The sequence below is a fragment of the Melanostigma gelatinosum genome (genome assembly GCF_949748355.1).
Source record: "Melanostigma gelatinosum genome assembly, chromosome: 1".
Classification (NCBI taxonomy): Eukaryota; Metazoa; Chordata; class Actinopteri; order Perciformes; family Zoarcidae; genus Melanostigma; species Melanostigma gelatinosum.
In genome coordinates, this window is record NC_136634.1 from 22836992 (window position 1) to 22860998 (window position 24007).

The 24007-nt window shown below is 40.3% G+C and overlaps 1 protein-coding gene across 1 annotated transcript in view; it reads left to right on the plus strand.

The window, feature by feature from the left end:
• Positions 1 to 16075, plus strand: part of nlrc5 (NLR family, CARD domain containing 5) — a 32127-nt gene extending 16052 nt beyond the window's left edge. Inside the window, exons 16-53 of the mRNA XM_079292303.1 lie at positions 71 to 121; positions 239 to 268; positions 542 to 625; positions 958 to 1041; positions 1351 to 1440; positions 1653 to 1730; positions 2137 to 2220; positions 3375 to 3458; positions 3809 to 3898; positions 4171 to 4218; positions 4310 to 4339; positions 4477 to 4560; positions 4645 to 4728; positions 5540 to 5635; positions 5810 to 5869; positions 6319 to 6402; positions 6536 to 6619; positions 7148 to 7237; positions 7389 to 7454; positions 8146 to 8229; positions 8546 to 8629; positions 8862 to 8948; positions 9094 to 9153; positions 9736 to 9819; positions 9941 to 10024; positions 10114 to 10197; positions 10317 to 10391; positions 10576 to 10659; positions 10767 to 10850; positions 11433 to 11531; positions 11616 to 11699; positions 12914 to 12997; positions 13321 to 13404; positions 14097 to 14180; positions 14300 to 14377; positions 15406 to 15489; positions 15730 to 15813; positions 15981 to 16075. Coding sequence (XP_079148429.1) covers positions 71 to 121; positions 239 to 268; positions 542 to 625; positions 958 to 1041; positions 1351 to 1440; positions 1653 to 1730; positions 2137 to 2220; positions 3375 to 3458; positions 3809 to 3898; positions 4171 to 4218; positions 4310 to 4339; positions 4477 to 4560; positions 4645 to 4728; positions 5540 to 5635; positions 5810 to 5869; positions 6319 to 6402; positions 6536 to 6619; positions 7148 to 7237; positions 7389 to 7454; positions 8146 to 8229; positions 8546 to 8629; positions 8862 to 8948; positions 9094 to 9153; positions 9736 to 9819; positions 9941 to 10024; positions 10114 to 10197; positions 10317 to 10391; positions 10576 to 10659; positions 10767 to 10850; positions 11433 to 11531; positions 11616 to 11699; positions 12914 to 12997; positions 13321 to 13404; positions 14097 to 14180; positions 14300 to 14377; positions 15406 to 15489; positions 15730 to 15813; positions 15981 to 16062 — 2974 coding nt within the window. The 3' untranslated portion in view covers positions 16063 to 16075. The remainder of the gene's footprint in view (positions 1 to 70; positions 122 to 238; positions 269 to 541; positions 626 to 957; positions 1042 to 1350; positions 1441 to 1652; positions 1731 to 2136; positions 2221 to 3374; positions 3459 to 3808; positions 3899 to 4170; positions 4219 to 4309; positions 4340 to 4476; positions 4561 to 4644; positions 4729 to 5539; positions 5636 to 5809; positions 5870 to 6318; positions 6403 to 6535; positions 6620 to 7147; positions 7238 to 7388; positions 7455 to 8145; positions 8230 to 8545; positions 8630 to 8861; positions 8949 to 9093; positions 9154 to 9735; positions 9820 to 9940; positions 10025 to 10113; positions 10198 to 10316; positions 10392 to 10575; positions 10660 to 10766; positions 10851 to 11432; positions 11532 to 11615; positions 11700 to 12913; positions 12998 to 13320; positions 13405 to 14096; positions 14181 to 14299; positions 14378 to 15405; positions 15490 to 15729; positions 15814 to 15980) is intronic.
• Positions 16076 to 24007: the final 7932 nt, after the last annotated feature.

Genomic DNA, 24007 nt, shown 5'->3' on the forward strand with positions numbered 1-24007 from the left:
TAAGGGTTAGGGTCAAAAAGTAAGCAAGTATTCATTGTTACACAGCCATTTGTGTGTTTTGTTTTTGCAGTGGGATGAAGGAATTGACAGTCACTTTCTCTCAAAACTCTGATTTGAACAGGTGAGGTTAATGTTCGAAAAACATAATGAGTAAATACAAACCAGTAATCAACCATACAGTGTGTCATCAAACTGCCAATAGTGAAATTCTGCCTTGTGTATGCTTTCCCCTCTGCAGCCATAAAACTAAGTCTGAACCAACAATCTGGTAAGACAATAGACAATAACACCCGTGTCATAAAAACACTTTCCAGATCTTTATTAGCTAAGCCAGTTTCCTTGAATAACTTTGCTCCTCATTTGAACAAGGTGCTTGAACCTTGACTTGTTATTAGCATTTTTATATTAGCATTGTTTTATACAGTCTTGGCCAGAAACAACCTCTGAATCAATGACAGATCAGTCAGTTGAATTCATGTGCTGAATTGGTTTGTTCGTTTGTTGTTGATGTATTAATCTTGTGCTACAATTTGTTCTCCAGCTTGTTGAACCAGAAATGGAGCAAGCCTGACATGCAAAAACTTGCAAAGTCATTAGCACGTTGCTCCGCCTTGGCTGTCCTGAAGTGAGTAACCCTAAATACACCTCTTAAAACTCAGGATGCTCCTTACCAATGATGCAACATACCAACACATGCAGTACTGAGTACAATAACAACGGCCAGTTATTGACGTATTGTTTTAGCCTTGTTCCTGGCTCAACTAAACACATCACATTTAAAACCGAACAGTAATTACAATCAGGCATTCAATGTTGGTATCGAAGTTTCTTTATTTTTTATTTGAGCCATCACTTCCTGTTTTTCCATCAGAGCAGGGTTCACCACAACTGACATTTTGGACGTTATCATGGGACAGTCCGCACTCATTTGGCACTGCGTGTGTGTTTACGTCCTAGTATTTCTGGAGGCCACTTGGATGTTGAAACTCTGAGGATGCTGACTCAGTCTTTGCCGAAGTTCAACGTCACCAAAAAGATCATGTAAGACTGGACTCATACTAAACTACCCATGACAAAGCACAAGAGTGACATACAAGCTACATGTAATCTGCATATGACTGCTATTTACAAATTTTGCTGTAGAAAATTACATATTGTTATACTATATTTCACCTAGCTGTCCAAAACGTAGCATGAATACAGTACTGCTACTACTACTACTACTTAATAAACTACTTACCGGTAATATGTTGTGGTCAAGGATAGGCAAGTGTTCTAAGAACAGTGCTCAGCATCCATAAAAACAGAACAGCAGCAGTTTGTTGACGTTCAGATGTCTTTTCCTGTCAGTGCGAATGACAGCTGCTTAACAGTGGAGAGTTTGGTGATTCTGACTGCTCTGCTGTCTGATTGTCCTGCTGTGGTGGAGCTTCACATCAGGTACGGACAATATAAATACACACATCTTTAAACGTACTGCACTAACAAATGCATAATTATGGTTACTCACAGTCATGCCAATTTTCTGCATCACTGTGTAAAACTTTCAGCAACATTTAACATTGTATTGGTGAGCCTCAATTTTATATTATTTTAATTCTTAAATAATGGTGTTATAACTGCCATGTGACTGTATTTTTTTTATGTTTCAGACTACAGAGTCCTGCTCAGGTGTCCATAGTGTTTTCTAGAGGGAGAGAAACAACGAATGAAGTATCTAAACTGCTCTGGTATGTGTTAAATACGGGTCGCCTCGGGATCCAAGTGCTTACAGGGCCATACACCTGCAATTCTCTGGTTCAATTCCGACCTTCAGACCTTTGTTGCATTTTTGGGCTTGGAGTTAATACAGAAGAACAATCGTTTTTATTTGTTCAGAGGGGAGCGATGTTCTTACCTTGCTCGGCAGCTGAATTTTTTGTGATGTCACGAGGATCCAGGAATTGCACATCACACAAAAATCCATCTCTGTTCTGTGTAACAAACCATCTGACGGGTTCAGGTTAGCCTTGTGCAGGTTTGTTCGTAATACAACTATAGTTAAGAGAGATGGCAGTGATGGTTCATCTTAGAGATCCCCTTCAGACATGTAAACGTCCGTAAATGATGATGATGTTAATCTGTTGTCTCTGTCAGCCTCAGCTGCTGTGGTCTGCTGCCGACTCATCTGGAGAGAGTGTGGAGGACTTTGGGAACCTCCCCCGATCTCACTTTGCTGGAGTAAGATACACAAAAAATAATCCACTTACTTTTCATTTTTCCTTGCATGCTAAAGCAGGATCACTGTTGACATTCAGCATCCATTTAGTACTAGTAGTAGTCGTAGTAGATATAGTGGTAATAGTAATATGGTATAGTAGTGCTAGTGATAATCTGTATGCACACTGTTGAAACAAAAACACAAACAACTTATGCATCTCTAGTTTATAGTTATTAATGACAGTGGAATGTTTAACCGAGCCACTGTACCTTTCCAGCAATCATCATGGCTCTCTATGTTCAGAATTTTTGAAGTGAGGTTGTTTGAGGTACTCATTCATAGTCGGTGTATAACCTTCAGTAGATGGCAGTCGGCAGGCCCACAGTATGGAGCAACAGACAGGAGTACCAGCACAGGAGCAGCTGTGGACTGGGGCAGCAGCAAAACGTATTTTAGTCACCTAAAAGAAAGGCCAACCTAAACAAACGTATACAAGTTGAACTGTACACTACATATAGAATATTTTCAAAGCTTTACCGAGCCATTAGACAGCCCTTTCAGATGGAGAACTGAAGCAGTTTCCCATCCTCTCTTCAAAGCCACAAGACAACAATAGTCATTTTACCTTACAGCAACACGGTAGTTGCTGGCCTACCGCTGGCTCGGTCGGTTAGTTCGTTCGTTTTATTTTGTGACTTTCGCGTTTTAAAGGGTTAGGTTGAATTCACCAAAGTCACACAATAACACGAACTAACTAACCGATCGCTACAGCAGGGACCAGCGACCCCTGTGTTCCGTGAGGTAAAATTATTGTTTTTGTCAAAAGAGTCCAGCAACTTTGAAGAGAATGCCTGACAGCAAGGTAAAGCGTCACCATTTTCTAAATATAGTTTACACTTTCTTTAGGTGACTAAGATACGTTTTGCTGCTGCCCCCGTCCACAGCAGTACATTGCTTTGCTTCCATGCTGGTGCTCCCATCTATTTCTAAACACTGGGGGTGTGCCAACATTTATCAACTGTTGGTAATACCCTTACTCTGGAAAAGTACCTCACACAACCTCACTTCAAAACATCCAAACTATCCATTTGGGTGTTTCTTTTATTTTGGCAGCTACCCATGTTGTACCCTTTCTTGTCTCTGACATTATTTGAATCCCCCATTCTCGTCTCAGTCTGTCCAGTAACTGTTTAGGCAACAAAGGTCTGAGGAAACTGTTGGACGTCCTGCCCCGTCTTAGTTGCATCCAGGAAATAAAGTAAGACTTTCACTAAAATAATAAAAAATTAAAAACATTAGAAGTTGTCTGGGGATCTTTATAGCAATCATCCAATATAAGGTTGCAAGATATGCATTTGATAAGAATGAGTGGCTTTTATTAAGATTTACATTTTTTATCTGATTGGGTTTTAAATGAAAGATGAGACTGTTGTTGGTTATTTGGCAAACGCGGAACTGTTATTTTGTCACCAAACAGGTTCCAAACTAAATATGTCAGCACTGGCATCTGCTGTGTTTACCTCGCGGCATTATTCCGTATGAATGGCTTATTTGGAGTGAAATGATGTCCTTCCTCCTGGCTCATTGTTTTTGTTATGTGCTTTACAGTGCCAGCAACAATGGGATTGGCATGGAAGGGGTAGTGATGCTGGCTGGTGCTTTGTGCTCCCATAACAACTTAACACAAATCCACATCAGGTATTCTTTGTTGTACATTTGAGACATTTCATGTTTTTATTTACAGCAGCAACAGAGTGAGCACCTGTTTCACCAACATGGCGAGTTGCCAGTTAGACAAATGCTATTTAACAGATCATTTGTGTCTGTTTATAAAATAGAGGAATAGACAGTGTATCATAGTCATTTGCATGGTAATGATTTGCTTGAAGGTAAAATGGGGTCATTTACTATCAAGTTGTGTTCAAATGTGCAGTTTTTGTGAATCTGATAGTGTCTAATTGTTTTAATAGGGGTGGAGACAGAGAGCAGGTGATCCTGAAGTTCTGCCCTGACAAAAGGTAAAAAATCTGAAATCCTCCACACATCTGGATACCGCTGTCTGCTTTTTCATGTGTCAGCAGATAAACAAATGAAATGCCCTTTCTTTAGGGATGACAAACAGCAGAAAAAGATGTTCAGGTACAGTAAGCTGATAAAGAGTTTGAGGAAAAACACACATTTGACTTTCTTAAAATACAAACAGTGATAACTTTATGTATTTTAACAAGTGATAACTTTAAAATGAGAAATTCAAATCTTCTTCTTTAATGCTGTAGGATAAACAAGAGCAGCCTCCTACCATCCAAAATAACCACACTATGTCGACAATTGGTCCAGTGTCGCTCCCATTTGGAGTTGGAGTGAGTTGGATTAATGTATATCCACACGTTGATATTTCATGATTATGAACAGGTAGACGTTGATATACTTTTATTTTGTGGCAGTTTGTCTCACAGCTCATTGACGGACAAGGCTATCGGGAACCTGCTGAAGGTCTTGCCCAAGATGACGTCACTGCAGAGACTCAAGTAAGTCGTACACACGTGCATGAATTAGTGCGGATGGTTTGGAAGACAGAAAAATAATATGTGGAAATCTGTTGCAGCTGTTACAAAACCAAGCACGGTGTCACTTCACCAGTGTGCAATGGTATAACGGCATAACCTAATGTAGTGTTTTAACAGCATGAAGCGTTAATGACACCATGGTTTGAATAGAAAAACACCTTTTAGGCCTGGAATGAACCAAAAGCGGTGTCCTAGTTTGAACTCACCCACCACTCTGCTGTTGCCTTCTGGGTGTCAATACTGAGGCTTTTGAAAAGGGCTTCATTCTAATAAGTCTACTGGCAGCTTCACCACACAGTTGATTGTTTTAAAGCCGTCATGTTTCTAAATGTATGGGGTCATAGGAGTGCCCTAAAAATGAACAAATCTATAAAAGAATGGGGAAAATTATTGTAGAAATAAAAAGAGGAATAGATAAAATACCTGAGTAAATAAAAAATGTGGAGATATAAAGACAAAGAACGAAATATAAAATATTAATTTCAGGCACTTTCATCGTTTTCCACATTTAGATATTCTTTAGTTTATTTCTTTATATTTAAAAATATTTTATTTACTTGTTTATTTTCTTTTTTATTCTTCTTTATATTACTACTTTTGTTGACTTATTCTGTTACAGATGTTTTCTTTTTTTTATGGCACTACTTATTATTACTCCAGTTAATTTAAAACCATGACCTTTAAAGATTGAACCCAGCATTTATCTCTTGTATTGTTATCAATTACCGCCTTCACATTTCATTTGAATCAACTCTATCCTGTTTTTCTTCAGTGTCAGCCACAGCATCACATCCACCACTGGAGCACTGATGTTGGTCAGATGTTTGACTGTCAGTCAGCGAGTCAGTGGAGTGGCAGTGGAGCTCAGGTACGATTTGTATTGAGCTTTTTCTTTGGTATCCAGGCAGTCTGTTCTGTTATGGCTTCAATTAATATGAGTAATTATATGAAATTGTCCCTGCAATAAATCTATAATCTTTAATTTATTAGTATCTGTCACTGATAATGTTTTTGTAAAATACTGCTTCAACCTCTTCTTCAGGCCTGACACTGAATCCTTCATCCAGTTTGATAGTGTGAAAGCAGAACAAGCCAGCTGCAGGTCTGTGATAAGCAATTGACTTGTGTGCTGACATAAAATCTTTGTGGGTGTTTGCGTTTCACATTGCTCAGTTAATCACTTGTCCAAGCATTCATTGTACATACAGGATATACAGTCTAGCGTGTTCTTTGCAGCAAATCTACAATTTCTCAAACTGTAAATAGGAGATAACATTTTCATTATTTTAATCTTATTCCGTCATATTTTGTGTTTGAGAGAAAAATACACTGCCAGCTTTACATTTTGCTGTCTAAGCTGCTCAACTGAAACAACCTTTTAAAGCAACACACATAATGTCAACCACTGAGACTCACCAAAAAAGAAGAAATTGCGAGAAGAAAAAGTGATTGATTATCTTGTTGTGAAATGTTGGTTTTAAGGACATTGACTTCCTGTCTTTATGTCCTAATGTAGCGCCTGTATGTCTCACTGACTCTGTGTACACACAGGTTAACTCATTGTAGCCTGAAAGGGGACAACTTGGAGAGACTGCTTGAGATCCTACAGCAGGGTCCTCAACTGTCTGACCTGGAGTACGTGCCATACACAAACCCAGTCTTACTCACACATTAGCTAACAGACATCTACTTTCCATAAATACCGGCACCAGTGCTTGCTTACACTCTATTGGTGAGGATGCTGAGTTATTCTTTCTTTTGACTGCAGTTTATCAAGTAACCAACTGGAAGATGAAGGAGTGAAGCATTTTGTGGATTGTCTACAAAAGCTTAAAATCACCAGCTATGTAAAGTAAGATACTTTATGTAAAATATTGATTTTGACCATTTTCAGTTCTATATTCATTTGTATTTAACAAATCAAACACGGGGACCTACTTTTTTACTGAAGGGATTGTTAGAAATATAAAAGACGGGAAATTCAGTAATCCCCGTTTCATACATTTAGACATGCAGCTAGACCTGTGGTGTAGCATGCCACAAAATAATACTCAGAAAATAATTAATTTAATAGATGAGAGCCTGATCGACATATGTCTGTTTAGCCAGACTGTTGGCAGATAGGTAAATAGAATATGCAGATGATTAACCTTCTATTTCTCCAATAATTGTGATTGTATTTAGTATTTATATTGTATATTTGATGCATACAATAATGTTTACTGTTCCATATTTAATCTTGTACATTTATGTTTATTGTTACTGTCTTATATCTATTGTTACTTTCATCACAGAGTTCATTGTAGTAATAGTAACATTACACAAATGGGATAAATCTAGAATAACACTTTGCTGGTCTTTAATGTGTCCTCGTGCACAGTTTGAGCAACAATGGCCTGACGCAGCAGGGGCTGTTGGATGTGACCAACACACTGTGTACCTGTGACAACGTCTCTGGTGTAGAAGTCAGGTAGGACTGTGCAGTGTAGAAATGAGTGAATAAAGGGCTAAAATGAAAAAGCAATTCAATTAATTGTGGAAAGCACAAAAAACTGTAAGATTGAACAACGTATTCTTGCCTGTCTTTCTCTTTGTCCATGAACTCAAATGTCTGCCGGTAGTTTGGGAGCAGAGCAGAGATGTCTCATCTGGTTTACACAACATGAAGGTTGTGTAAAAACGCTGAGGTAGGATACCAATCCATCATTACAACAGCACAAGTAACTAGCGAGTCATTGTGCAGATGCTTTCCATTTGATTGATGAAGTGGGGTTGAATGAGGTACTTATCGATAGTCGGTGTATTACCTACAGTGGATAGCGGAGGGCACACTCCCTGTTTGGGGAGTCCTTTGAAAAAAACAGTAATTTTACCTGCAAAGTAAAATGACTGTGTTCTTAAAGTAGTCTTGTGGCTTTAAAGAGAGCACAGATGGATATTACGGCTTCATTTCCCCATTTGAAAGGTCTGTCTGACGCCAAGGTAAAACAATACACATCGGGACGTGCAAACAGCCGTTTACTGTAGTGGATGAGACCTCATACAACCTCACTTTATAAAATCCAAACTGTCCCTTTAACCTCATTTGTTGCACGGCAACACGGCATATGTTCTACAGAACTCATTTCTATAACTTAAAATACCTGTACAGATTTTTCAGGGAAATCTCTACACAGTTTGATCCTTAATAATAACATTTCAGCACGAGATACATCTGAAGTATCAAGTTTCTTTCTTTCTTTGTCATCTGAAAAGGTCGATTAACGGTTTCAGAGCACATTGCGTTCTTCTGTCAGTCAGTATACACCTTTGAAAAGTTTCCATGTGTTGTTTGATTCTTTGTTCTCTCCCCTCCGATCTTTTCTGCCTCTCTGCCAGTGTCACACATAGTGGTTTGGAACGTCACCATCTGGTCAGATTAGCAGAGATTGTGTCTGTCAGTCCCCGTCCAATCACACTGGAGTAAGTACACCTCCATCTTCACACCACTTTATACTGCAGCTCTCAACATATGACAAGCTGCTCTACAACTTCAGCTTTTAAGGAGTTTTGGAAAAGACATTTACATACAAATGTAATTGTTTAAATGAAAAATTCTTTGTCTTTAAAAATAATTACCGGACTTGTTAAGTGTTGTTGATGACGGAGAAAGTGTTGAATTATTTTGTTGTTATTATTGACATTTCTTTATATCAATAGAAATGATCAGTAGGACATCCACTGACTTGTGTGTCTCAGGTTGTCCAGTTCATTTTATGACTCTGAGGTTTGTCCACAGGCTGAAGAACAATTTGCTGCAGTCGGTTTGGATTGAAGACTTTGTGAAACTGTTAAACAGCAGTCCGAGAGGATTCGGCATCAGGTGAGAAGGAGTACAGTATACGGGAATATTTAGTATGTAGCTTGTTTCTTCCACTTCAACCCTAGCAAGTTATTAACCTGAGAGCAAGTTGCGATTGCATACCCTCTCTAATCTTTTTAGCTTTGCTTTTTCTCAGCATGCAATCCATAATGTGTTTCTGACTAAATAGTTGAATGAACTGGTGTAATTGTGAAAACACTGAGCTGTATCACACTTGTTTCTTTCTTGCCAGTATTGAGGAACGTTGGATCAGATCTGAGGAAGCTGTTAGTTTGTTGTGCCGCTGTGTGGATCTCAGCAGCAACATACACACTATCAGGTTAGATATGCACACACGTTGGGAAACTGTACACTCGATGCAGTAAAAGACATGTTCAAACATTTAAACTCACTTTAGAATGCGCACATCGCCATATGTCTGTTTGCATGTTTAACTGACAGTACTATATGCATTTACTTTGCAGGGTTCACCACACCACGCTGCATCTGTCTTTGATGAAGTCCACTGAACTGACCTCAGTCAGGTGATATATTTAGATTGCATATTTAAATAAAGTACCCTCCCACTGACGTCTTATTTATATCTGGTGGGGGGGGGGGGTCTGTGATCTGATTGATCTACATTTCACTTGTTTTTGTGTTTTTAGTGATGACTCACTTTTTCACGTTTACTTGCTCTATACTAAACATCGGATAGCAAAGCTAATACCGAGCAGTGATGCAGAACTCCATCACAGCCCCACTGTTCTACTGGCATAATATCAACTTCATGGTAGCTTGCTTTTAGAAAATATAAATAATGGAATGCAATGACCCTTCCATCTCTCGAAAACAAATCAGGCTTTGCCCGGTAAAGACATCCTTCCTCTGACATGAGCATAGTGTTCGTAAATTGTGGTCTAACGAAACAAAACGTTTGCATAAATTGCACCTTAAGAATCGTTATTCATTTTGACAGAAAACAAGATATTCCCAAATGTTTTGGGGGAGATGAAAGAGCCAAACTTACTGTCCCAGTAGCTGATAACAGCAGGAGAAAGAATGCTACCAGGCCAGGTCCTGGAGGAAGTAAACTCTCTCCTCTCCTCTCCTCTCCTCTCCTCCAGCCTCATTGACTGTGCAGTAGAGGGGTCTCACCTTGCATCTATGAAGAGCATCATCCCGAGGTGTCCTTTACTGACAGAGCTGGAGTTAGTACTCTCTATTTCCTGTATGAATATAATATGCACAAGGCAGTTGCAAGAGAGACATATTTGTAAAACAAAACAAAAGAGGAAGTAAATAAATCCTGTTTGCGCTCATTATTCACAGTTTTTCCCACAACAGCCTGGGCATAGAGGGAGCTGAGTTTCTCTGTTCTGTCCTGCCCTCGCTGCCAAATCTCACTTCTCTCAGGTGAGAGCTTTTTTTTTCACATTGGACGCCGTTATAAATGTCTGTTTTAAAGTTTTAGCATGCCAATCGACTACTTTTGTCATCTGTAGTATTGGTTCCAAAGAGGCTTCTGTGCCATTGGCTCAGAAGCTGTCAGAGGCCTTGCTGCAGGCTACAGCCATTCAGTGCTTAAAGTGAGCTACACATTTTATGACCTGTCTGGAGCATTTCATTTCAATATAATCAAAGATCTCGCACTGCTTGACATGTTTATGAATTCAAATGAAATCTTCATGTTTTTCCCCTCTCCCAGTCTGTCAGGTCATGTGATTCGTGACACAGCAGCCCAGATTATGACCAGAATGTTGCCTCGCCTAAAATCACTCAAGTAAGCATTTCACATTCAGCATAATGATAGCAATGAAGAAGTGAAAATGACATGAACGGATCGATCGCCACCATGTAACATCTATAAAGTGCTTATACAGTGCTGATTGGTTTGTTTGAAACATGTTCAACCATCTCATTAAGTATATAAACATGAGTACTACTGTTGGACTTGTCCTCTCTAGTCTGTCTCACTGTGAGTGGTCAGCGTCTGGAGGGCTGCAGCTCATCACAGTACTGAGAGAGTGTGTCAGTCTGGAGGGCCTTTGGTAAGAGACACACACACACACACACACACACAGGCATATGAATGAATGAACGTGTGCACAAACATGTCTGAATATAGAGTGTGTGCATTTGTGTGTTTGTTCCCAAGTCTGGACTGCTTGCAGCTGAACGATGAGAGCAGGATGTGCCTGGCACAAGCACTAAGGAAAACCATCTCTATACGCAGTCTCAAGTAAGAAACACCATCTGGTCTACTGCAGCGTCCTCATTAGAACCTCTGACCTTTCTGTGTGATTATGAAGGATAATTGAGGGTAATGCTGCCTGTTTATATGTACGCATTAAGTATTTATCTAATATATGGAGCTAAGCCCGCCAAGCTAATTCAGACAGCCGCTTTTACATTTACAACTACAGTTACACGCATGCACTTCACTAACGCATAACCAGTGCCTCTCTAATAATCGGGTCTATTTATGAATTGCTGCTCCCACTTAATTTCCAAAGCTCACTCTCACTCTCACATTACAGCCCCTGGTACTGTCAGCACGGCATACCGGCTTGTCATCGGCTTCACATAAATCTGTATTGGGGGGGGGCACTGACTCCAGATCGATGTCAGTGCTGTTTATACATAATATAAATACACATATCAGCTTTACATGGGTTAGTAAACATCCTCCTCATGTGACAGATATCACCTACTAGTTTGGAACCAATTCAACAATTCCACTGAGCATTTGATTGCTCGTTTGAGCAGTAAATTCCACCCTTTGTTTATGCATTTTGTGTGTGTGTGTGTGTGTGTCTGCCAGGCTAAATAAGATTGTCACAGCGATGGGACCAACACAAGCAAACGGTGTGCTAGATCTCCTAGCTGCTATGGAGGGACTCACACGAATGCAGGAGATAGAGTGAGCATGCTGCACGTAAAGAAATACGATTAACTGAATTTTAGACCGTCATAAAAGGTGATGTCGGATGTGTTGTCGTGTCAGGTTAGAGGGCTGGAGGATGGCCGCTGGAGGAATAGAAGAGCTGACCAGACTCCTTCCTGTCTGGACGGAGCTCAGAAAGATCAGGTAGGCAGGAAGGTCCTCGGCAATACAAGGGTAGTTTAACCCTGTGATGGGCACTTACAGTCATGTCTGGTCTTTTATCAACTGATTTTTGTTAATGTGTCACGTTTCAAAATCTTTTGGAGATAAATATAGATATATTGTGTATTGTTTACTGGATTGTCTTTGATGTGAGAGCCGTAGTCAGTTTAGAAGTTACAAGCTTTATTCATCGCCCAAATAACTGCATTATTGTCAATCAATCAATCAATCAAGTTTTATCTTTATAGCACCTTTCAAACTAATTCAATTCAACGTGCTTTAAAAATGATTGACAAGACTAAAAACACGTAAGTTGAATTAGAGTGAAAATTAAATAGGAAAAAGAATATGTACAGATACTTAAACCATAGCATATACACTGTTAAAAATCTGACTTAACGATAGCAATTATAATAAAAAAGAACAATATTATTAAGGTATTTATCGCCAGGTTTTGTCCTTTCATGGGAACTTTTCATGCAATTTTATCAAGACAAGATGTGATAAAAAATCACGTGTTCCTTAATAAAACCAATCACTTTCCTTTCCTTTGCTTAATAATGTAACGTGATACAAATATTGGCTGCTTCGGTTTCATTGGCAACATTAATGAATTCAAATGAAGCTAACAATCATAGGCATGCCCACTGCTTGACATGTTATTGGACTGTCATCACCTTCTTTATGGGGACCAGCTGCCATTAGCAGCTCGTGTTTCCTTTTTCAAATGTTGGACGAGTGTGGCCTCATTCGGTGTGGCTGCATTTATTTGTTCATTGCCTGTGGTATTGCTGTTGTACTGGTATATCTTTTAGCTTTCACATCTTGCACTTTTATTTTGCTATTTTTATCTGTCTTTATTATTATTGTTGTTGTTGTTGTTGTTGTTGTTTCATTTAAAAAAAAAAAATGTTGTATCTGTTTATTTTATACTATTTTAAAAACGTTCACATAGTGCTACATCTGTGTTTGAAATGTGCTGTTTAAATGAACCAGTCTTGCCTTTATAGTGTGTTATGTCTGCTGCTGCTCGCTTCATGGCCCTTGATTATCATTTGTGACCGTAGCACCACCAAGCGATGGTATCAAAGAAGACACTGACAGATGGCTATGCATACTGCCTCCTAGTTATTGAATCTCTAACTATTTTACTTTTACTGTCGTGTGTGTGTGTGTGTCCATGTGTCTGCTTCCAGTCTATCAAAGAACCTTATCAGCGACCAATCTGGAGACATGCTACTGGAGGCTTTGAACAGCTGTACTCACCTGGAAGAGCTCCAGTAAGGACATGTTTTTATATGTGGCTCATTCCTGTAAATGCTGTTTTGAAAGAACAATGTAAGAGGTGTAAATTATGTCATGTGTTCATTCACGCTTGCACCGCTTGTGCTTGCAATCAGTGACTCCCAGTCTCCTATTGGTCCAATCAACACTTTTTTTTTTCCACATGTAAACATCAATTCGTGTTCATTGCTGCAAAACATTCTTCCATGTAAACTCTTCAGCTGTATTATTTATCATTGTATTATTTCTGTCGTTTGTATTTTGTAAATTAGACATATATCAGTCCAGACTGAAAACATCTGTTTGTGCTTTCTCACAGTCTGCCTAGCAACAGTCTCGGCGATCTCACTGCTGCCAGGATGGCCCTTGTTCTACCATCACTGACACACATCACCGTGCTGGAGTAAGTCACACACGCACTCAAATGTCTTGTTGACGTATAATTTGTCACAAGTGTCCTGAGGCTTATGTCCTTTATGCCAGTGGTTCTCAACTGGTCTGGCTGCGGGACCCACCATCACCCCTTAATGACAAGCCGCGACCCAAATCGAGGAACATTTTCAACTTCTCAAATGTATTTAATGAAAAGATGGTGCAGTTTGAACCCGAGCTGAAATTGTCCTCTTTAGTCGTGGTAGTAGGGAGCTCTCTTGTGCAGATAAATTGTTCCTGTCAGTCCCCGTCCCACACGTTTCACATAAACGAGTAAAACTGTTTTGTTTGTATGTCTGTAGATTCGACCATTTGTAATGTAAAATGACCACTTGCCTTAATTTGAGATGTGGTCTGTTTGATGTCATCCGACATGTCTTCAGTTTGTCTATTTACAAAGTGTCATTTGACAGAGGTATAGTTGTCAGTTTATCCTCTGCTGATATTAGCATTACAAGGCATTGACGCCAAATATTGGTATGGAGTGTGAATAGACGGCACTCCGCTGCATAAAAATCCCCTTCAAAATAAAAGCACAGGATTTATTCATTTTTTTTCAGGCAAAGGCCCGCGACCCACTGAAAACGGGTCCGCGACCCACCTTTGGGTCGCGACCCACCAGTTGACAATCACTGCTTTATGCACATGTGTGTCTTTTTCTAGTATTTCAGAGAACAGGATCGGACATGAAGGATCAGTGAGCCTGTCCGAAGCGATGATGTGCATGAAGAACCTCACCAAGATCTAGTAAGACTCTCAAGCTTCTCCCGCTGTTTTGGAAACCGCAACCCTGATGGATGACGAGATGTACTGATTACGAGCTGTGATAACAACGATAATGTTTCTTTTCTCGTATGGTCTGGCAGTCTGACCTCTGTTGGGACCTCAGAGCTGTGTCCTGTAGCTGCCAGTCTGGCCCACTGTCCCCTCATACAGGATGTGGGGTAAGATTTAAAAGGATCGCATAATACATTTTCAGTAAATAATGATGAAGACAAATATTACAGATTGCTCAAGTATCTCTTCAAAGGTTCACAATACGACAGTGCGCAGTTTACTGGCATCAAATAGCATGAGATTCTAAGTGTTCAAACACATTCCTCTTGTATTCATGCAATCAATCAAGAGGCAGCAAAGTAAATCAGCAGGATGTCAGCAAGGGTTTACCTTGAGCTCAACTGGTGATCTTTGACTTATACATGTGCTCTATCGATCTATCTGGTGGACTGTGTTAACAGGGTTAAATACCCAAGGCCATTGTTGTAGCTCCAACAGTTGAAAACATCATCTGTGTGCTCTGTGGAACCATCTCTGTTGTTTTTGGATCCAGTGGTAGCCTGCTTTCATTACCGCTTACAATCACAACACTGTGTGACGACATTTCACTCACAACTCTCTGGCGTGACAGAGCTCAAACGCAGCGTCATATACAGAAACACTGAGTGAACACCTTGGACGTTTTGTCACGAAATGTTCTCTGATATTCTTCAAAGTCTAATGATACAATCACTAATAAACTAGAGAAGCCACATCTTCATGAAATGGTCACATGAAAACAATCGCATGCTTTTGTTTTATTCACAGCAGTTATCTCAAACACATGAGTGTCGGGTACCAATCCTTTTCATGTGTTTCTTTACAGAACAGGGCGTAACTAACCACGAACTACAGCTTCAACTCGTTGATGGGCAAAACTGACTCTTAGTAGCTTTTTTAGAGGTCATTTGTGAAAGGGTTCACATACTATCTGATTGTTATTAATCTACATAGAGACTTTGATGACGATCAGACCACGTTTCATGGGTGATTTATGCATAAATGTTGGTGGTTCCAAAGCCGTCCCATTCTTGGCGCTGCATATGGGACATAAACATGATTCAAATGTGTGAAGTTTGTCAGCTGTGAGCTGAATGTTAAGAAGGATTGATTGTGTTTGGAGATGCTACACAGCGACGTCTCTCTCTGTTTCTAGTCTGGGATGGAACAGTTGTGGTGATAAAGTGGCAGAGGAGCTGGTCAGAGTTATGCCTCTCTGTCAGAAGCTGAAGAGAATAGAGTGAGTTTGTGAATGCACACACACACACTCATTTTTTGCATTTCTTCAATCTTTGGGACTCAAAGTACATTTTTCCCACTTTGATTATATTTTGTCTTCACTGCAATCAATACAATGTGCTCCTTTGGGTTTAGACTTGCTGTAAATTAAGTTTCTCTTACAGTACACTGACCTAATCACCACACATTCACACTTTGAGTGAACGGTATGAATGTCCAGTATGTTTGTTATTTCTCCCAGTCTGGAGTCGAACGCTGTGAGTGTTTGTGGAGCGGAGGCCCTGGTTCGAGCCTTACAGTCGTGTCCTGCTCTGCAGCTCATCAGGTAAACTTCCTGTCATGGTGTCGCCCTCTTTTTCCCCCCCACTACAGTTTTTAATGTCTTGGTTAACCCATCTACATGTTTCAAACCAGCTGAATTAGTTTTGTTTTTAAGGTACATTTAAAATATTAAGAATATAACATGTTTAGAACCACCATTGTGCTTTTCAGGCTGTGGAGGAACAAGGTCTCCCCCAGTGAGGCCCAGAGGCTCAGTCTGAAGGAGAGGAGGCTGAATTTCTCATCCACCTAATATGATCTGGATCGTTGGACGGTGGCGGGCAGCAGTAACATTCCAGTTCATCAGAGTCTGCAGAGGTGAATCGGTGCTCCAGCTCCAGCATCAAATGGAGTTCACATGTGTTTCCCTGAATCAGAAAAGCATGAGGAATGATCTGACAGCAAATGATGAAGATCTCCATGTGACATTATGTGTAAACCTTCACTCCGTTGTGTATCTGAGGACTGCAGCAGCTGGTGTCTCTAATAGAAGGGTGAAAAGACCACTATGTGGTCTACTATGGGAGAGAACCCTAATCCCCTTTTCCCTAAATTGTAAATAATATTAAGAGGGAACAATACAATTCAGTGCAGCTGTACTGTTGAATTACTGTACTTGTGCTCAGGTTTAATAAAGGAGATGCACTTCTGACTTCTGGTGACTAGTACCGGTAGTTCTCTTGAATATGTTGAATACACTTCGTGTAAGTGTAACTTGAATACACTTTGTGTAAGTTTGGATAAAAGCGTCTGCTAAATGACTGTAATGTAATGTAATGATATTATTTTTGAGACTATTTAAATGTATGAATTTGCACTAATTGGCCTCTAGTTTCACGATGGTAAAGTGGTGTAATCAGCTGACTGTGGGGCGGTGGCAGAATGTTCCACTCTGAGCGTGTTGAACTGAGACACATCTCTTCTGTGTTATCTGCAGACAGCACGCACAGACGGCCTTCCTTATCATAGACTGATGTAAAAAAACAAAATGCCATAAATGACCGTTCAGTAACTGCAACAGACTGTGCACTGCACACAACATGGCGTACAGTTAATGCGTATGCACATGGAAATGGATTTGGTTCTCTTAGACAGCTTATTATTTTGGATCAGCCGCCGCACCTTTTCAGTCTCGTTACTGCCGGGTTTGCACGCACGATCACGGCTCTTTCCGCTGTTCCACACCGCCATGAACCTGGAGGCCATGATATAAAGGGTTTCCAGGAACGTTCATGTGACACAATAGGTATGCAGACTCTGTCACTTTGCACCGTGATGTGTTTACAATAATTAGAGGCCACATCAGTGAAAACACAACAAATCATAAACTCACAGTAAAGGAAGAGTTGATAAGGGAGGACCCCCCCCTCTGTTATCTGCTCTTATTGTCATTTTAGGTTGTGGTCTCTATCCAAATCTGCGTATTTATTTCTGCCGGTAATATTATGCAAAGTTATTGAGTTAGATGTAATTTAAACTGAGAAACCTGTGATTTCTACAAGGACACTGGATTTTAAAGAGCAGAGGCTGAGATTGGTGTAGATTATCCTCCTGAATGTGGTTTTGCTTTTTAAGGTTTGTGATCAGGTTTGACCTCTCACATGAGGTATTGCTTTGACATGAATTTATTCTGACTTGCACTGAGATGGTGATTGAGATAAAACAAATGTATAAAAAATACTACATTGAGTGTTGGCCTTTATTTACGCTTTACCTAATTAGTTTCTTTCTTTATATAATATGTTGTATGAACAAACACAACACAATTTCCATATACAGTACACACGTCATTGTGTTTACATAACTTACTAATGTCATTTAAAAAAAACAAAAAACATGATGTCTCAATATAAGCTAGTTTCTGGAGCACATGAGTAAGTTTCTTTCCTACGCCTTGCACAAAGGGTGTTTTATAACTCACTCATATTTCATTCTGGCTAATGTCAACAGGAGCAGCTGAAACCACAGCTGTGCCTGTCTGTGACAAACTTTGGCGGGACTCAGTCACAGGACTCCCATTCCGTCATGTTGCTCTGGCACTCTCTTGTGGGTTTGCACTGGTAGTGCACACATGGTGCAGTTTCTGCCCCGCTCCTGTACTGAAGGGCCACTCCACTCATTTTCTATTCATGAAGTTCAGCACAAGGGGCACTACTCAGCCAGAGAAACGGCTGTATCAGGTGGTTTTAAAAGTTAGAAAAAAACAAACCCAATGGTGTCATAAGGGTTACCTTAAGGTTGAACAGAAAGCTTGTTACAACCATGAACATGAAAGATTTGAAAAAAGTAGGGATTTTGCAAGGCAGAAAGGGGAAATAAAGTAGACAGTTGAGTTGCATGTGATAAATGTAGGTTCCAGTATTTTGGGGATAAAAGTCTAGATATCTTGGCCTCTTATGCCTCAATCATGACCATTCTATTTTTAGACACCTCTCCTGAGTGCCCCCCCCCCCCCTAAGGATTCACAAATATACCGAAACAAATTGTAGTAGAATTCCCAAAGTAATCGAGATGTTTTATATCTGAATTAATACTGTATACCCTCGTTTTCCTTGTGTCCATTTTGAATAATCTGTGTTTGATTAGCTTTTACTGGAAATGTTATGTTATCAGTCTTCATCAGGGTTTAAAGCGCAATGAGGACAGGTGACTTCTCACATGGCATGTGAATGTTGTGGCAGTGAAAATAGATGAAATACATATACTGTAACTAACTCGCATGTCCTGGAAAAAAAATTTAAATATATTTAAACACAGATTTACAGATTAAGGACAATGACGTGAAATAACAGTGAAAAATGACAAAATATGTGCCAATATTTAAAATACTACTACTTCCACCACTGGTAATGTAACTGCAATGTGTTGAAAAGTAATGAACAAATGTAGATGGCAATACCTGTATTCACCACAAGAGGCCGCCACGGTAACGATAGACCAATAGATTCCCCAGAGAAGATTTTAAAATACAATATCATATCATAGATATCATAGAAACGAAAGGCCACTGTGATGTATGCTGGCCATGAAAACAACACTCGTCAGTGTCAAGTCAACAGGTAATATAAAAAACTATATCTGGTTCTGCTTGTACTTGAACAACAACATTAAACACTTAAGACGGAAGCGCTTTGAATCTACTTGACAGCGACGCTTTTAATTTGTAAGGGGATCTCGCGGTACTTCCGGTCGTACGCTAGAATGGGGAGCTTGATGCAGCTCGGTCTATCAGTGGCGCTGGGCAGAGAGAAACAGAGTCCAGGTGGCTACGAGGATGATTTACGTTCACACACTGTTGCGCCTTCCAGGATACACGGGATAAACATGGCAACAGCAACTTCAGTTTTCACCCTTTGCTAGAAAAGAAAAGGGTTTTTTTATTTCTCCTCACTGAGCAGAGTAATCTAAGAAATTGCAAACTGAAAAGCGGAGAAGAAGTTTGACGTCATTTATTAAGGTAAGTGTGACACCAGTTTTCCGATTTGGTTTCTCGTTGGTATTGATTTGTGGAGAATTAACAGTGAGCTGGTGTTAGATGGATACTGAGGAGCTGTGACACGCTCACTTGTCAAAATGACTTCAGCCAAAAATGTCCAGTCTGCGCTGGTTAGAGGTGAGGGAGAAGGATGTGACATTTGATTGTTTTTACATTTTACGTTTGTGTGTGTGTGTGTGTGTGTGTGTGTGTGTGTGTGTGTGTGTGTGTGTGTGTGTGTGTGTGTGCGTGCGTGTGTGCGCAGGTGTATGAAGGTGAGTTGCTGCTTTCCTGTTCAGATCTATTTTCAATTTACATTGACAACACTCTAAAAATGATTACTGTTTATATTCTGCACTTAATTTCTATTGCCCACTTCGGCATGTCATTCGACCTAATGACTGTGCAGGGTCTTACTCTGCTATTAACAAGTATGACACGGCTTCCATGCTCTTCTGCTCGTCAGCCAGTGCCACTGAGCCCGCTCGCTCTCTTCTCTCCTGTCCTCCTGCAGAGAGGTGACTCAGGTGTGCATGTGAAGTGTGAGAGGGTGTGAACGTCTTCAGCAGGGTCAGTGCAACCCAGAGACCTGCACTCAAGGCTGCCAGGTCTCTATAGTTTGGCAGGTGTGTGTATCATCCTGCTGTATATAGTCCATGCGTTCCTGTAGAGCACTCAAACATGCAGGACAGTGCTGCTGCACTCTCTTACACACAAATGGTCGCTTGTGTAATGGCACACTAAAAGGGTCAACGTTGTTTGCAGCCGCAGGAAATAGATCCAAGCAGAGGAGGCATAAGCAGCTTTTGGATTGGTACTGGAAGACAGTGACATTATTTTTATTTTTTTCATTATTGTAGGTGATATGCCTTGAGTTTATTCCTGATCGAATTAAAACACGTGATTGAAAAGCATGCCACACATTGCCAGAACAGAATATAGCACAGAGCGCTTGAGCAGTAGACTGATTGATAACAGCTCTGATAACCATTCTTGTCAATTAAAGGCAGGATGTCCTCATGTGTGATATGTGTAAGTGTCTGTTAATAACAGGTGCTCACAGACATTTTGTGTCTTTCATTTTCAAAAGCTCATCTTGGGGGAAAGAAAAAAGGCAGTGGGGTCTTTAATTCATCATCACCCACGATCAATTATCAAAGGGTTGAAAGTGTTTCAGCCAGTCAAAGCAAGCTTTTCACCACCTATGAATGAGTGAGTAAATGAATGAAAACATTACAATGGTATTTTCAGTACATCACCACTACCAGTGTGACATCACAGGAGCAGACCGGGAGGAGCACGCTGGTTATGACACATTAGTATCTTAGCAACAGACAGCATCATTTTAGCTTGCCGCTCTGAGAACAAAACCACACCCCGATGGACACGAGGTGCTCTGCCGTTTATCTGTCCTTGAAGCCTCTAATTATTATTTCAAATATCACCCAAGTTATTCCTGAGAACATCATGTTCAGGCACAGTTTGTTTTTTATACAAAAAGTGTTTCAAGACATATTTCCTCTGTGTGGTGGCGTTCCCTGAAATTCATGATTTTGCCTTCTGTCAGTGTAAGACAGGGGTTCTTAACCTTTTTGACCTCAGGGCCCAACTTTTCAAGTACAAAGTCCCGGGGCCCATTCACATATTAACACGATCCGTTTAACTAATTGATCTCACTCTTGGTTTGATTTGTATTCAATAACTATATTGTTACCTGTTCAACTCCACCCCTATTTTGGAGCAAAACCGCCTAAAATGACATACCCAAATTAAAATGGCTGTAGCTTCTGAACCACTCTGACTATATGCACCAATGAAATCTTTCTAGACAGAAAACCCCCTAAGGTTCCTTGTGGAACTGTCAGAAAACCTGTACGTCATACAGAAACAGAGCAGTGGGCCCTTGAAGTCAGTAAAAATTGAAGATTTTTGTCCGCATAAAATAAAAAAGTATCTTTCAGTATAAATAACTGCCGGTGGCTGTATCTGTACTGGTAAAGGACAGTATAGGGCTGCAACTACACTATCAGTGAACAACTGCCTCAAATTTGAAGAAGATTTGACAAAGTATGACCATTCTACAGAGTTTCTTCCATGAAGAGATCCAGGCGGAGCTCTAAAAGGATATTTGGAGACCCAAATGGACACATGGTAACCAAATGATATTCGGACACACTAAAGGTGTTTCTCCCTTTATATATTGATGTAATATTATTTTCCTTTTATTTTTAGCCTTTGCAAATTGCAAAAACTATATATATATATATATGGTCGAAGACATGGTGTGTGAGTAGCAGACTAGCTGTGCGTAATGGCTGCGACAGAGTGCACGATCGAGTATGCAGGTAGCTCATTTACACAAAGGTTATACGTTGGTTTACGGCTTACGTAAGAAACAGTTCAGGTTTGCACTATAAGTACTAGCGTTTTCTAAAGCCATTAGTTCCATGGTAACATCCGCTAGCACGTTGTAATGTCTGTTATGTGTCTTTTTCCGTCGAAATGCTGCAAGATCCGACTTGCAGCGGTTATGGCAACTTTAGACAGTGTGTGTTTGGGCTCCTTTTGTGAAAAATCCATAAGAAATGAAAGAAAATAGATGTTTTCTTTGCAAAGATGAGGTTTTGGGGCATGCTGGGATACCAAACACGGACATGTTTTGTGACGTAGTTTGCGCAAGCAAGCCGTAGGAACGGAAGGGGAGGGGATTGAGGACGCCGGCGTCATCGCGGAGTTGAACAGGCAAAACCCTTGTCAAATAAATTTTTATTTTTTTATTTATTATACTATATTGATCCCTTTAAGGGGGAAATTTGTCTCTGCATTTGACCCATCGCTGTATATAGGGAGCAGAGGGCTGCCAATGACAGGCGCCCGGGGAGCCGGGGGTTCAGTGCATTGCTCAGGTACACTTCGACACGTGACACGTCCCAGTCGACCCTCCGTTCACAAAGCCATACTAAAGAAAGTCAGGATTGTACTTGCGCACACATTTAGACTTTTGGGGGGTATGGCACCACTGTCGTCTTCATTTTTTATTTTAAAAACGTATCCATGACTTTCGCTACAGGCTAGCGGCTAGCTGCGTGTCTTCTTCTGCTTTTTGGAGCGTGTTAAACAACTGACTGACGCATTACCGCCACCAGGTGGTGGGAAGCTATATTGTAACTGAGCGTCTCATGGATAACAGTGATATCTCTGGTGTCTTCAATTGATAACCTATGCGGCCCTCGCGGCCCACAGGTGCAAGACTGAAAGTTTTTTGCGGCCCTCTAGGTGGCGCTCGCGGCCCAATAGTGGGCCGCAGCCCCATGGTTAAGAATCACTGGTGTAAGACACTCACATTTACCCCTGTAAAGCGTTAAGACTCATAACAAGTAATTGCACCTTCTCCTGGACACCAGCCATAGCTGTGTATGTAAACAACAACCTACAGTACAGTACAGTTCACAGAGATCAGGTTCGGTAAACTTGTAATCTTTAAATGTTTTTTGCAGCTATAGTCCTGCACAACTTATGACACTCCCAGCAGCCTCTGCTGTACTTTGTTTCTAGTGTTACTAATATTAGCGCTGAGAGTTCTGGGAGAGGATGTGGACATGGTGGAGGAGTACAAGTACCTGGGTGTGTCCATTGACAACAGACTGAACCAGCTCCGCTGTCACAAGGACAGAGAGACATTCCTGCCCTCTGCTATAACACTTTACAATAAATCACCTCTGGCCAGATCATCATCCTTCTGATGACTACAACAACGCTACCCGGTTGTTGCTTGTTGTTGGTGATCCTTGCACTACTGTTTAGTTTACCTAGTTGTTAATTTAATACCATTCTAATTCATTGTATATATATTGTGCATTTTTCCATTTTTATTTTTTATTCTATTTTATCTTATTTTTTATAATTCTATTTCTTCAAATTCAATATCTGCTCTGTTATTTTATTGTGCTGTATATATTTGCATTCCATACATAATATTTTATATTCTATTTTACTCTGTAAATTGCTGCTGCTATAAACTAATTTCCCGCAGGGGATGAATGACGTTTATATCTATCTATCTAAAACTCTGAACCAGAGGTCTCCAACAGGGGGTGAGTGACCCCTCGGGGGTCCTTGGAGTTACTGCATTGTTTGACAATGTTTATGATAATAATAATGTTGAGAATGTTTTTTTTTAATTAAAATGTGTCTGACAATACACACAACAGTAACGTGAATCCAACTTATTATTAGCAAAGAAAAGCAAAACAAAAACAAAAAAACATTTGATTTACAACTCATTGATGTCACATGAGCTAGCTAATGCTAACCCATGCTGACACCCATCCATAACGGTAAACAAGTAGCTACATGTTATTATTTTAATAGCTTAGTATTGTATGCACCATAAAAAGGTATGCTAATTCATGGCACTTTAGGCAGCCCTACGTGTTATTGTAGTGTATTATGCATAACAAGGTTATACGTGTTACGGGGTCCCTGCTCCGTCTCTATCAATAGGGGTCCTTGGCCTGGTAAAAGTTCCTGCTCTAAACTAAGCTGGTGAACTTAATGAACATTGTACCAGTTAAACACAAGACTGTTCGCATCCTTGTGCATTATGCTCAAAGTGCCAAGAAACAGCCAGTGTGGGATGGTGTGTGGGCATGTATGAAACGAGTTGTTTCCGCTTATGTCTTTGTTTTCTGTGCTCCAGGGTGATTAATTGTGACCTCAGACC